This window comes from Acipenser ruthenus, chromosome 1 (assembly GCF_902713425.1).
Source record: "Acipenser ruthenus chromosome 1, fAciRut3.2 maternal haplotype, whole genome shotgun sequence".
Classification (NCBI taxonomy): Eukaryota; Metazoa; Chordata; class Actinopteri; order Acipenseriformes; family Acipenseridae; genus Acipenser; species Acipenser ruthenus.
In genome coordinates, this window is record NC_081189.1 from 73,689,996 (window position 1) to 73,705,846 (window position 15,851).

The following is a 15,851-nucleotide window of genomic DNA, read 5'->3' on the forward strand; positions in this document are numbered from 1 at the left end:
ATAAGGTTTGGATTTTAAAAGTAGCCTTGGTGGTTCAGTGGTTAAAGAAATGGACTTGATACTAGGAAGTCCTCAGTGACCCTGAGCAACTCGCATAACCTCCTTGTGCTCCGTCCTTAGATGTAAAACTGAGGTCCTATTGAAAGTGACTCTGCAGCAGCAGTTGTTAATGCATAGTTCACCCCCAAGTCTCTGTAACTCGCTTTGGATAAAAGCATTTGCTAAATGACTAATTAAAAAAAACAGGGTACGTCTAATCAATTTACACATGATAAAGTTGCACAAACCCTTTTTCAATCCCAGTTTAGTAGTGAGTTTACAATCAACATATACATGTTTCACATGACTGAACAAAAAGGTGCTATCATATCCTGCCAGTGCTTTTCTCACATAAAACTCCTTTCGGCTTTAGAGTGGGACTTGTGAAGCCAATAACCCAAAAAACCTGTTTTGTTTGGCAATGAGACCATATCATTGGCACTGTGTTCATTTTGCTTTTCAAATCATCAAGTGCAGACTGCTAGAACAGCAATTTAATTTGCTACTAGCAAAGTGTTTTATATATATATATATATATATATATATATATATATATATATATATATATATATATATTAGAAGATATCTGCAAGGAATATGGTCATCTGTATTATTATTATTTATTTTTTTTAAATTATAACAAAATGCTTCCAAGTATTTGTTTGAACTGATCTGACAGGAGAGTTGTGGCAATGTGCCCTGCCCCTGTGTTTTATTTTGTGTTTTATGTTGTATGTTGCGTGTGGTAATGTTGGTATATTGTAGTTGGTACACGGGATATAATGTGGGTAATGAGCACGAGTGTTTAAAATGTATAATGGTATTTAGGCACGGGGATTGCACTTCACTTCACGTGCATTTAAAGTATTTAATATGTGAGCACAGGGTTGCACAGAATTAGTTCACGTCCTGAAATTCAAGTGAATAATTAATTAGTAATTGAATCCCGGCACAACAGTATATATAGATGCACGTTTTACTCACTCGGGGTTGTGTGTTCGGTGAGTGGAGAACGGGTGTGGAGAAGGAGGAAAAGTAAAGTATACTAAAAGAATAATTGTTATTTATGTATTCTTACTCACCGTGTTTGTTGGTCTGTTAGTCCACTATTTGTTTAAGTGTTAGTCCGTTTTGTTTGTCTATTTTATTTTGGCGTAAAGTGCCGTGTCCTGTTTTCTGTTTTGTTCAAACCTTATTTATAATAAACCAGTGCAAGCAAGCACCTTCATCATTTCATTTCACCACTCAGCCAACCTGTTCACAAGAGTCTATTCAGATAAGTACTGGTTACTTTTTCTGCTATAGATTTTCGCATTTATTGTGATTTTAGACAAAAGCCCCGCTGTTGGATGCCCCTATTACACCGGGCATACCTTTGGTCCCGTGGTGGACGAGATGCTTCAGCGCTGTCACCGTGCACGGGAATCCACAAAGGATCTGGTTTGCTTTTTTCCGAAGTGACCACCCACAGTGCACAAACCAACGGCAAACTGGCGCCCTAGACCCCAGCAGCCTCAAAGACTAACACAGCTGGCTGCACCTTCTGCCAGAGGTGGTGTTCAGAACCAGCCCTCAACTGCTTGCCGTGGAGGCTAAAATAGGTTCCACCGCCCGACGCAGAGGCAGAAGCCTCAGGCCAAGCCACAAGCCATGCAGCAACCCTAGGAGTTTGCTGCCACAGGCCCAAGGCCCCTTTTCAGGGAGCCATCTGGATTATTGGTGTCAGTGCACCACAGACATCTGGGTGCTTAATACCATTCACACCGACTACTCACTGCAGTTCAAGCGGGGTCCCCCTCCTTTTTGGGGCTTGACTGTAACTTCAGTCACAGACCCACAGGACGTCACGGTGGTGTCTCAGGAGGTAGCAGCTCTGCTGCAAAAATGGGCTACTTGCATGATAGACCCCCTTCAGATGGAGGAAGAGATCTACTCCAGGTACTTCCTAGTGTCCAAGTAGGATGGTGGCCACAGACCGATCCTCGACATCAGACAGGTCAACCTTTATCTGGACCTCAAGGATGCCTATTTCCACATCCCCGTAAAACCAGCGCACAGGAAGTACCTGCGGTTTGCCTTTCAGGGAACAAAACAAAAGGCACAAGGGCCAAAACAAACAAGGACATGGACGTCAATACAGTACACAATGCCACCCAATATCCACCCCCCACCCCAAACACGCACACCCGTGCTTCGGCAGAGCTCAAGGGGAGTTCCCAGCACTTTAGAATGGAGGCTTCACCCTGAGGTGGTGAGCCTCATTTGGGAGAGATTCGGGAGAGCAGAGATATGTTTCTGGAGAAAATCTGGCAGAACCGGGCCAAGTTGTTCTTAGCAGCCGCTTATTGGCCCAGGAGACTCTGGTCTTCAGCCCTGCTGCAGCTCCTGAGCAGCCAGTCGTGGAGACTGCCCAAGTGCTGTGACCTGTTCAGTGAGGCGCGGGGGACCTTATGGACCTTCTATGGGGCGAAGTGATTGCAGCAGGCTTTGAAGGAAAAATGACACTGAGATCTGTGCGCTCAGTCCTTTATACCCTCAAGGGGGCGGGCATGACTTCGTCACAGGCTCGGCTGAGCAGCTTTGTTATATCTTATTCAGGTTTCAGGTCTTTATGAGGTAAATACTCCATTCGGTAATGGTTGCATTTCTATTTCTGGGAACCATGGTTATGATAATAATGTTTTGCTACGTTTGCTCAAGCAAGTTTTTACATTACAAAAAAGGTAACATTCTGGTCAAATTTTCTGAGGTCTAGTCTTACTTGATAATAAACAGCTGGTTTCTTAGACCCAGATTAGCACTAGGTTTGGACAACCTTACCTAAGGTAACATTAAGCAGTCCAAAATTAGTTGTGTATTAACTGAGTGGCTGACTTTTTGTAATCCTGATGATGTCTCTACAGTATAACTACAGCATGTGAAGTTAAGAAAAGTAATTTTAGTTAGCTGCAGGCCTTTAGTCATTTCTAAGTTAAAAAAAAAACAAAAAACATTAAAACATTTATAATAACAACGTTAGTTATGCATCATTGTCAGTTTCATTGTTTAATAAATTGTAAGTCTCGGTTTCTTGTCAGGTTTGAGAGACTGCAGTCATAAAAATGTAGACACAAACTGCCCGAGACGCACCAGATGATTATTCCCCCCCCCCCCCCCCACCCCCCCGAAATATTTGGAACATTAATGCCAAGTGCACTTAAAAAGACCTTCTTTACATTTTTTTGGTTTGCTTATTTTGACACTAATATGGAGCTTTGGCCCAGATGTTGCACATCATAATGTTGCTTAGTTCAACATTACAAAATGTTACATACTTTAAGTTCAATCATAATTGCTGGTGTTTCCAAAGAGGGAAGCTGCCATATTACAATTTTAAATGACTGTTGTATTGGAGAGTTTTAAATTGTTTGACCTAACTGTATTAGGAGAATATTTTCTAAGTATAACTAAAGAAACTTTTAACATTAGAAAAGATAATTACTGATAGTAAGTATCTATTTGGGGGTAAAAATGATCTGTTGATCCCCAATGACGGCATTGCTATATGTTTTGCCATTGCTAAGGTGTTCTGCACACCTTTTGGCAGGGATCAGCTTTTATAAGACACATGTTGGGGGGGGGGGGGCTAGGCTAACTGCTTTATTGGGTAACTTAGTGATTCATTTATATTTATAATGCTGGAAAATGTCAGTAGGCTTAGACTCTGAAATTACATGCGCCCAACATGAGAGACTGGCAATACACATACATAAGTGCATTTAGTGTCTGGTCTTGACCTGCTGTGCTTCATTCCTTAGGAGGAAAGCCAGCAGTGTTGTTTTTGCCCAGTGTGGATGAATCCCAGCTGGTTGTTGATGGGGCCACCTTGCTGAGGTCATGAGGACTGCAGAGCTGTGCAATTACACGCTCTCCCACAGGCCATGTGTTTATTCAGAATGTGGGACTTGCAACCTCAAGACAGGAAATAATTGGAAAATATTCTCAGATTACGTCAAAGCAATCATTATTACTTAAAGCTTCTTTTAATAACATGGTATATGCATGTCTACAAGGCACCCTTGTATCTGTATCTTTCAGTTGATGCTCTACTATAATATCCATTAGGTTAAAGTGGTTGTTGCAAACAAACAAAAAAATCTCTAATCGAAACAGACTTCTCGAAAGTAAAATTAGTAAACTGTTTGCTGTAACATGTATTTCAGAATTGCACAATTGAGATCTAAAAAGCAAATATAAGTTCAAGACAATAAATATTTATGGATTATTTATTTTTATTTTATTTATTTTTTAAAGAGTGACTTCTAATCTAAGGGTCCATAACATGAGCAGCTTTCACTTTAACCTATATTATAAACTAATTGTGACTTCTTTGTCCTCTTATTTTCCTGCAGACGTGTTTCCCCTGCACAAGATCTTTCACCTGTGGGACACTCTGCTCCTTGGCAATTCCTCGTTCCCGTTCTGCATAGGCGTGGCAATTCTCCAGCAGCTGAGGGACAGGTTGCTTGCCAATGGCTTCAATGAATGCATCCTTCTGTTTTCAGATTTACCAGGTAGGCATATCTTCCCAATTTAGCATTTTAGGTCATTGTATTGATTCTGAATGCAGAAGACACACATGCAGTGTGTATGAAAGTATAATCTATCACACTTGTCAATTTGTGGTTCCCTTGCTCATGAAAAACTCTGAAGAGAAGACAATCTTAAGCCACAAAGAGACAAGCATGGCTTTTAATTTATGATATGTACATCGATCGTCATTTGTCTATTCACTTTTTATTATTTTCCCCTGCAAGGGGGGGATGTAGTGGAAGCAGTCGTGCGTATTTGCATATATCTGAAGAACTGCTTGACCATTTGTCATGAATCTTGGTATTAAGTTTATTTAGCATACGTTATAGAGAATAGCAGGTTGTGGGGATATATGGAGGCGTTTGTCCGTTCTTCCATCTGTCTCCCATGTCACACATTTTTTGCATATATCTGGAGAATCACTTATTATTGTGATAAAACATTTCATTGCTAATTCTTATTTTATACTGTTCTGTAGATACTGTTGGAATCTGTCATGGTCATCAGCGTTTTCATCATACTGATAGCTCTAATTTTGAATTTACAGCTGTGCTGGGGGTATAAGTTACTGACATCAGCATTTTGGATTTGTGAATTATTGGTTATTGAAGGGCACATCTGTCTGTAATGATGACATTGTGGTCTGATGGCCTGTTTTAATGATTTAAACAGTGATGCATCTGGATACCACCACCATACAACTTGTTCAGTAAACCAGTTTTATAACGGATCTATTCCTGTCATATTTTATTGTATTTAATGATCTTAAGTGGGACAATAAATTGCCCATGCTGGGAGGAAACACCCGTTTTCTATAGTGTGCTATGAACCCCAGTGTGGTTTTAGAGGTAAAAACAATATATGATCTCACTGCGTGGCTTTTGACAAAAGTTCAATGTTAGGCACAGTTGCCAACTACAGTAACAGCTCATTTCCAAATATAAACCAGCACCAATTTTTTAGATCATGTGATTCACGTTACTTTGTGTTGACATGGATTTTATTATACTTGCAAGTCAATGCCGGTTAAAGTCATGATGGTAATTGAAACAAATGGAGGGGTATTAGTTTTCGCATTGGTATGTACAAAGTGCGGTAAACCGGAATATCCAATATGTTCAATTTAACCTGGCTGTTGTAATTAAAGCATTTAACTTGGTTGTTACTATTTGTGATTTAAATACATCCCTGTTACAAGTTTTATCTTGAAAAGAACTCTTGGCAGTGTTGGTTTTCTAAATTATTATTATTATTATTATTTATTTCTTAGCAGACACCCTTATCCAGGGCGACTTACAATTGTTACAAGATATCACATTATTTTTACATACAATTACCCATTTATACAGTTGGGTTTTTACTGGAGCAATCTAGGTAAAGTACCTTGCTGAAGCGTACAGCAGCAGTGTCCCCCTACTGGGGATTGAACCCACGACCCTCTGGTCCAGAGTCCAGAGCCCTAACCACTACTCCACACTGCTGCCCTGACTAAATGCTCCCTGTTGACAGAGACAAACAGATGTTGATTACCAAAAATATGATTTTAATGTAATCCATTTTTGACTCATTCCTTTATTACATTTAACATCTGTTAACCATTCATTTAATGATGAGGGAACCTGTGTTTTAAATGTGCTTTCTTACCTCTCATTGGCCTGTCAACAGGCTCAAAAGTCCCCTTGTCTTTTACAAAATATCTTTACATTTTCCCAAAGTTTATTTTTACTTTGAGTGATTTAAAGTAAGGACACTACACTATTATTCAGCCTCAAAAACAATTCTGACTCCATCTGCGCACCACTCCTCACTCTGTTTCGCGCATACTTTATGGCTGCTGAAGGGTTAACACAAAGATCTCCACTATTTCTCAATTTCACTATTTGTGCTTTACTGAAGACTAGTCCCAAGATAACAAATGCATCTATAAAGCTGGGGAACCCATGATTTTCTTCAGTTGATCAGCTGTACTGCAAAAGAAAGAACTGCAGAAAGTGCAGTAACTTTGCATTTGTTAATTGCAAATGTATTGTTGTCTTAAAGTAAAAGATAAAAATAAGGGCATGAGGCTGGTTCACATCACTAGGCTAACCACTAGATGAAATAAGACCGTATAAAATCTTGAAAGATTCTGAATCTTGTAATCCATTTCCCAGTGGAATAAAAAGCCATAGCACATTGAAGAAACGTGCATAATATAAATAGCGTGACAGATATATTTCACCAGAATAGTTGTAACTTTGCTGTAATAATTTTAGAATACAGGCAGCCTTATCCACATAGTAAGTAAAGTCTTTCCATATAAAAGTAAAATACAATTTCCTGAGGCAGTATAAACACTGACTAGCACTGCTTTTTATAATGAAAGGCCCTTATTGTGGCCTCGGGCTGTCAGCAGTTACAGCAGTTGAACAAGTTTCTCAATTCAGGCTGAATTGAAAAAAAAAAAAAGAAACATTTTCAGTGGCTGCTTTTTTTCTTCTTTTTAATGGCTACTCATTCCATGTGCATTATGTTTTAAAAGATTTTGCTTGTAAATTACACTTTCCTTCCAATATTGAATAACACTTTTTTTTAATTTTTTTTTTTATATTGCTTAGTGGATAAAGTTTTTATTAAGTACAGTTAACTCGACACCCCACGGGGATGCCATTTAGTGTTGACTTATCCACGGTGTCGCGTTAACCACGGGTGCACATGAGCCATGGAATTAAGTAACAGAACATTTACAGTATTACAGTATTTACAAGTTATATTTAGTTAAATTTCCTTATGAAAACGGTTGAAAGAACTGCAGTGAATGAATCGATTACAGTATACAGTACTGTACAAACTCGGTACAACTCGTATAGTTTGATTGAAATAAGAATTAATAAAAAAACGACAGCGTTATTTTTGCGAAAACAATCCAACCACAAACTGTGCACAAACAGTTGACTATATACTTTTATTTGTACTTGTACTTGTACTTGTACTTGTACGTGGCTTGTACTGTCTAATTTGACAGTTTAAATAGCAAATGTACATTATACAGAATTAACTCGGTGAACATAAACAATAATACACAACTTAGTTTCACACAGAAATCAAGCATTGCGCTTGAAAGTTCTGCTGACATGCTTGTTAACCTGAATGACCTAAGCTTTAAAGCCAATTCAACGAGAACTCATCTCGCTTCTCACTCATTGAGAACTGGTACTCTAACCAGCTGCACTTGGTAGTTGCGAATGAATAAATGAACAATCCGTTTCCAGTCAGATGTCAGTCATGTGAAACGACAGTGTTGAGTTATGCACTAGTCTTTTTTATCCTTTCGGTACTGGTAATAAGTGTTGAGTTACGAATAAAGCGTATTGGTTTTTTTGCCAGACTAAAGTTTCTATTGCTGCCAAGTTTTTGTGGTTTACTTGGTCATGTGACCACAAAATACAGCTATTATTGTAAACAAAATGCTACTTTTTCATAAAATGTATTATACCTGCATCACATTTAGTCACTAAAATGCTAATGTTTTTATGTAAGAATGTAGAAACTTTTAAGCAGCTGGATGTGCATGTGCCTGTGTGTACATATTTTCGTTGGTTTTGGGGGATTTACTTGTTTTAGACAGACACCAGGCAACTTTGACTTTTCCACTTCAAAATATGCAGCCCACGGTCCATAGCACCCACCCCAATTTCATGTGCCCAGTACGCCACTAAAGAATGAGATACCCTGGCATAAGTATACATTTTTTAAAACTGCATAAAATCAGGATTTTAGAAATGGGTAACATGACCTTGCATGTCAGTGGTGTGTTACCCATAATTTTTCTGCAATTTGAGGTAATGCCACTGTATATAGCAAAAGTCAATTGTTTTACTTATATTTGGACCTTTTGAATCTGTTAGTTTTTGTTCCACTGTTAAAAGGACAGTTGTTTTGAATTGCCCTGAGTGTCCCGAATTACAGGCAGGTGATAACGATTACAGGTTGGAGCCAGGTGACTCTCCTTCTGGCTCTTTCCTGTGGCATTCTGGGGGCTGTAGTTCTTTAGCCCCTCATGAACTACATATTTTCCTCTTCCTCCTATACCGGTATATAGGTATTAAAACTGCTGCTACTAACCGTAATCAATGTTGGAAACCTGCTTGAAAGATTGTTTAAGGGAACATCTTTAAGCTCTGTATGCTGTTATAGAACTCTGACTGACATGTTTTTATTGTTTTGCAATGCCTTTCCTCTCCTGTTACTATTCCGCTCTGTCTACTGCAAAGAAATTCTGCATTGTCAAAGCCAACCACCACCACCACCACTATTCCTCCTAGTATCTGAAGCCAAAGCAAATGACAGTGTTGCACAGATATCAGACCCGAACCCGAACAGCTGCTCCTGGAGAACCTGTTAGATGTTATGTAACTTGGAGTACAATAAGGCCTTGTCACACACAGCCTAAATGCATTTGCGAGTTCACCTTAATGCGGTTTAAGTACAAACACGCAGTTTGGTTGCAGAAGGCAGGGACAACCGCACTAGTTAATCCTGTTGGAAACAAGTAGTGAGTTCTGTTATTAATTCAGTTCAGTTACATAATGCGCAGCAACTGTGTGTGTGTGTGCGTGTGCGTGTGTGTATTAAAACTGCACTAAAACAACCTCAGTAGGTGCTCTGTAGATTTCTGCGCAAGTATTGATGTCATTGTTTATCTGATATTTCCATGTAGTAAACATGGTTAAAAAAAAAATATATAGATATAGGTTCCTGATGAGCCAAGTTGACGAATATTGATGAATAGTAAATAGTGCATACATATAATATGTTTTTTTTTTTATTTAAAGTACAGTATAATATTCTGTTGTAAGAAAACAAAAACACAAAAATTAAAACAATATGGGACGATTCATGTCCCCAAATGCCACAGTGTGACTGCAACTTGTTTTTCCATCGATACCGAACGTCTCATCTGTGTATTTTGACATCCAGGAAAGGTCTCAGTAAATGACAAAGACACATATACGACTCCTTAGACATGCATACATTTTTTATCCAGTCATTTGGAGACCACTGAAGTTGTTCCCACCAGCCTTCTGGTCGGAAGATCGTCCTAGTTTCAATCTACCGTCATGGTACTGCAGATCGTCACCACTGTAGCAGTGCAGAAAAAGCAAAACGACGTCTCTGCTGGTTTTGCAGAAAAGAGCATAGCTGTGCTTGACGAGCTCTCGATCGATTATGTACTGTACTTTCTTCCAAAAGCATATAAACAAACACAGCCTCCATGCTGCCGCCACACAAACATATCGCATTTCGTTTAATGGTGGTCCTAGTTCAGTGGTTTGTTTAAACAGGGAGTCACTCACTTCAGTAATGAAAGGTGTCTGTGTACAACAAACAATCGCAGAGAGTGCAGTTTGTTAATACTGTTGTCGCACTAACCGCAGTGTGTGTGTATGAGGCCTAAGAGAATCATTAAATTGTTGGGGGATGCAGACATATTTTCCGATGTTTCGTCCGCATGTAAGTGGCACTTTTCATATACTGTATCTAGAAAACCGCTCGTGACCTTTTTTTAACACAAGTTATTGAGTGTATCCAGCGATTACACCTGCATTTTTACATACCCAGAGAACCGCTTATCTAATTGGGATGAAACTTGCTAAGGACTTTCACTATAATATAACCAATATACTTATTCACAGACGCTGTCTAGACAATTGCTTTTCCAAATGCAATTAAATATTTCAAATCATCCTTTAGTACATTATATATCAGTTATTGAAAGTATCGTAATGTGATCTAATGTGTACACTATTAAAGTTAGGCTAATGTAAATTAATTACAACTTATTTTTTTTCTCATAGGATACAAAAAAAAAAAAACCTGCTCTGCTTCTAGCAGTTCAGCCTTTTTAAGTTTCACAGGAATTACTCAGGAGCTGCACAGCAGGTGTAGTCCACCTCCCGCAGCAGGAGAGATCACAGCGTTGCTGTGTTAGTGAGACAGAGCCACAGAGTAGCACTGGTGAGCCAGGTAGAGAACTGAGACGGGATAAGTATATGAGTGATTTGCAGTGCACACCTGCTCTCCAGGGATGGAAACTCTTCTGTCATCCAGTAAGATTGATGTCCTTATACCTGAAGCTGAGATTCCTTTGTTTAATTAATTATTTCCCACTTGTTGCTACATGATTTCCGTGTGTCTGCGTTAACAGCTTCAGCTCAGCAAAGGATTCGGAATAGAACAAGAATTCCTTCCTCGGCCACCCCCAAGCAAGCACACATACAGTGAATCCCTTTTTATTAACAGTACATCACTCTTTTGTTCTTTTATTATTGCTTAGTCTACACGTGTCTCCTTTGGTTTTTGAACATAAAGCTTTGGAAAAATGTGAAGGTTGTATATTGCAGATGTCTGGCATGAGAATTTTCACAATTGTAACTGTTTTTTAACTTTGTTTTTTAATTATTTTATCCTATGCACTACATCAATGCGACCTTTCAACTCTGCCAGCTGCATGCATTCTACTTTTATGTAGACAAAGAGCACACTTGGGGGTTAGCAGAGTTGAAAAGGTCTAAATTAGCAGAATCAACATTTTGAAATTGTTCTTCATCAATACTCCAGTCGGAGCCTGAATAATGTTGGTTAAATGTATTGGGTAAACCCAAGATGTAGCTACCATTTTACTGGCCTCTTCTCAGGAGAGGAAGGTCAGCTGCCTTTATCACTGCATGTTTCTATTCTTGTCTTAATGCATGAAAAAGTTTGTGGGTTTTAAATGTTCCAGGTACTCTTGTATCTGCAGACACTGGATAGCTCTGCTGACATTAATTATCTTTGACAAGGCTATTACAGTAACCCCTGAGAGGGATGCATTCTTTAAGGAGCTCTGACTGAAAGTGTCTCGACTCATTTCTAGGCTACAGAGCCATTGTGGTGCCCAAGAATGGGTTTAGAAACAGAAAGTGGGCCCCAGCCACACTAATCTTGACATGTAGTATCTAGAATGTCAAGCAAGTAGTCTTTTTCCATATACAGTCAATTCTCCTTTATACGAATTTCAAGGGACCAGAAAAAAAAAGTTGCATTATCAGGAATTCATATTATCAGGAATCTAATAAAATTTCATTTACAGAACAATTAAAAGTAATATACATTTAGAAGTACTGTGCATTTTATTGAAAATGCAGTTGCAAGTGACATTTTAAAAAGTATACATTGCAAATGAACTTTACTTGAAACCTGCATGTCCCATTCTGATCACTGACATTTTTAAACCTTAAAAACAAGCCATCCTCAAAATCAGGTATTGAGCAAATTGGAAACGCTGACAACTTGCATCCACAGTTTGCTGTTCATAGGCCTTGTGGCAAAGTGGTTTGCAGTGCTCAGTAATAACAAACACAACACAGTTCATGGTGAAAGACAGCTCTTTATTTGTGTTGGGTTGCTTGTTTGGCAACCTTAGATAATAATATCTGGCTCTACACAACGATGTGTATAGCGCAGGTAAACCACGGGGGTCAGTCCCGGAATAATAATAATAATAATAATAATACTAATAATGACACACACTTTATACACACACGATCACAAGTTCAATAGTGAGGGCTCCTAGTGCAAGTGGTGATTTAATACAATAATCAGTGACAACAATAGTGCAGTGCAGTCCGGGTTTGATGCTGGCTTAGTGCGACAGCTCCCAGGTATTTAGCTGTCTAGAATAACAAATAACAACAGTTAAACAGACAAATAAGACAACACAACTCAAGGTACTTTTTCATTTGTACGTCCTTTACAGGTCTTTCCGTAACAGGAATAGATTGCTTTGCCACATCCCCGATATACCCTCAGTCACGCTGCCTTCGGTAGTGAGTACAATCACGTATTCCTCCAATCCATGACTGACGCATCGCCTACCGCATTAAGGCGATGACTTCTGGTATTGTGACTCCGCCCCCTACCATCCAGTCCGGGGCCTGTATTATTGTACCCCAATTTTTCAGAATGGTTGACAAACTGTTCTGTTCTAAACCTTGTAGAAAATCCGTAGTATCAGGAAATCTGTCTAATCTGAGTTCATTTTAATGAGTATTGACTGTATACATATCTCAAGTTCAAGAACATCTCTACTGTGAAAATAGTTGATTGAGGAAACTTGTCTGGAATCCGACTCAGATGTGAAGGCCCACGTGGAATGTCTTTTAGCTTTAGTTTTGGTTATGTTAAATACTTTACAGAGTTCTGCCGTATTTATTACCTTGATTTACATGAGTCAGGAAGGAATCAAGAATGTTGGGTGTTTTGAAAAGAACCGGTAGTTACCGTTACCAAAATAAATAAAGTACTGAGACATGTCAGATGTAAATAGACACCCAGAGCATAGACAGGTGCAGTTTACATGCTTATTCTGCCTGAAACTGAACAACAAAGGCAACATTATCATTATCATTATTATTTATTTATTAGCAGACACTCTTATCCAGGGCGACTTACTGTTGTAAACAAAAATACATTTCAAGAATCACAGTACAAGTATTTAGTTAATGCCTTGTGTTTTAGCCTTATGTAAAACACAGACCTGATTTGGATGTCCCTGAATAACATTGGCAATCTTCTCCTGGGGTATGTTGATCCATAATTCTATTTACTTGAGAATTTGTGAAGAACAGTAATTCATGATGAAATTTGAAACCAACACCAGAAAAACCCTGGCCAATTTGTAATTGTCACAAATCGATAAGGAGTGCAGTTCACAATTATGTAAATGTTATTTATTAGCACTGGCCACTGTTCTCCATTTTGGTTTTGAAGCAGAATACGGTATAGTTACAAAGTATGCATTTTCTTTTCAAAAATAAACTAAAAATAGGAAAGTGTTATAATTTATATAAATGCATTGTACTGTATTGGAATGATAATAATAATCAAACTGTTTGTGTCCGATTTTACTGTGTAGAAACTATACTCAATTGTTAACCTAATCTGTTGAAAGAACAGTACTTTGGATTGCTTTAAGAGCTGATTTACTTGTCAGCCATGTTCTGTAGTCAGTTCCTGCTTGTCTTAACTATAACACATATCCAACGTGGCCCATCAAAATCCCTGAAATGAATTCTATTTGATGAGGTAATGCCTTAAAATAATAATGTAAGAGGTATTTCCTAAACTGTCCTGCTTCGATTCCGTCATCAAGTTATCATTAGTGACAGGTATTGTATATCCAGCAAGACTGAACTATTCTGTTTGTCATTTACAGGGGTTAGACAAAGCAAAGAGAAATGCCTCCGAAAACAAAGTCAGTAGTGTAGGACCAACAAGGACTGCCAGGACAGGATTGATTCAATATGACAAGTCTGTAAGGCGTTTAAATTGTTCTGGTCGGATACATAACTGTTCCTCATAAGTGGTGGGTAGAAATCTGTAGCAAAGTTTGATATGGAAGCACCTGCAAATCAAGCACATTAAATTAGCCTTATTAGGTGTGCTGGGTGACTAAATATAGAACATGTGTCAGGAATTATATTTGCATACCAAATCAGTCATAAAAAAATTGCTGCAGTACATGTCACAAGGGTCTCTACTGTTATGTCCAATCCCAGTGTACTGCCCATCTGGAAGATTGGATTGCATGGCAACATAGATCTAGGGGGGGAAATAACAGTGAACTCTTCTGCATTCACACTGGGTCCGTTTCAACAGACTTTGTTTTGTTTGAAGCAATGTATCAGTGTGCTTGCTGTTCACACTTATTTGCGAGCAAAGGGCCCGAGTTTGTTTGGATTTGAACTAAAGTTTTTTTTTTTTTTTTTTTGGTACCTTTTCCACTTTTTTCCAGGACGAGTCTGTTTGTGTTCACAATGCAGTTTCCAAGTGAACTCGGTTTGTTTATATCAGGGCTTCTCAAACTCGGTCCTGGAGACCCCCTTTGTCTGCTGGTTTTCATTCCAGCCAAGCTCTTAATTACTAAACTAGACCCTTAATTGAACTGATAGTTTGCTTCATTAGACCTTTTTAGTTGTTTTCAGCTCTTAACAGATGCAGTTCAAGTTACTTATCAAACGTTGATAAGTTAACTTGAAATATGCAACTGTTTAAGAGCTGAAAACAAGTAAAAATGTCACATGGGGTCCCAGGGACCGAGTTTGAGAAGCCCTGGTTTATATGGTGTATAAACCGGATGTTTACACTATCCAGCAAGGCATATTGAAAGATGGCAGCTATTGATGTAGTGCTCCGGTTTTTAATAGAGCATGTTTTAAATTCTTACATATTGCTGTGGAAGAAAGCATGGGGGAGCACTTTGCTAATTTAATTAATACATGTATTGAATGCCTACATTAGGAGAATAACGCAGTTTACGTAATTCTGCGTGGTACTCCTACTATCAGCATTAAACTAAGTAATTTAAGAAAAGACTGATTACCTCAATATTGTACTAATTTTGTGAGTTTTCTCCAGTTCAGCTTGGATTTTGGTGTCTGACCAAATTTCTGTCAGAGCTTTAGTTTCTCCCACATTCCAGGTTTCCATAGTGAAAAACTTTTTTTTTTTTCTTCTTCAATTCACTAACGCCATAGCAACTCTGAAGTCGTTAAAATCACAGTATATGATAAAACAATAATAGTTTAAAAATTAAACATCGGGTGAATTTTTATTGCAGATCATAACAACTCATTTTCTTCATATTGTCATCTAGGTCAACACGTTAAATGTACGAAAAGTCAGATTTTAAAAAAATAGATCAGCTATTATCATTTAAACATATGGTATACACATAATTACACTGATTAATTGTTTATTTTTTATTTTTTTGAATGGTGCTAACCCAACCTAATACATTACTCTGCTATTAACTAGTACACTGATGCAGTTTTGTACTTAACAAAACCATTTAAAAAATACAATAGCAAAACCAGGACGATTAACAATTTTACTGTTTCCGACCGGGACAACAAATTAAGGATTAAAGATTAACTGTGACAATCTCAGTTTTCACAGGTTGTCTGGTAACCCTAATGTAGTTCCCAAAGAATATGAACTAAACTACTCACGAAATGTTTACTTCCGAGTCAGGTTACCTTGTATAGTTTGTTTCCTATGTGCAAAAGGACTAAGTCCAGCAGTTGTTCATATTGAGGTTTAGCAAGTGAACCAGACTCGGTGCGTTTGCCAAATGGACCGACACCACCTCTTCAGGTGGACTCGGTACGGTTCGTTTCCCAAGCGGACTTTGTTGTTCACACATTATACCAAACGTACCG

The 15,851-nt window shown here is 38.4% G+C and overlaps 1 protein-coding gene across 1 annotated transcript in view; it reads left to right on the top strand.

Annotated features, from left to right (window-relative positions):
* The window catches only part of LOC117420452 (TBC domain-containing protein kinase-like protein), an 80,595-nt gene that overhangs the window by 41,903 nt on the left and 22,841 nt on the right, over positions 1 to 15,851 (top strand). Inside the window, 1 exon segment of the mRNA XM_059029524.1 lies at positions 4,431 to 4,592. Within this exon segment, the coding sequence (XP_058885507.1) occupies positions 4,431 to 4,592 (162 nt within the window).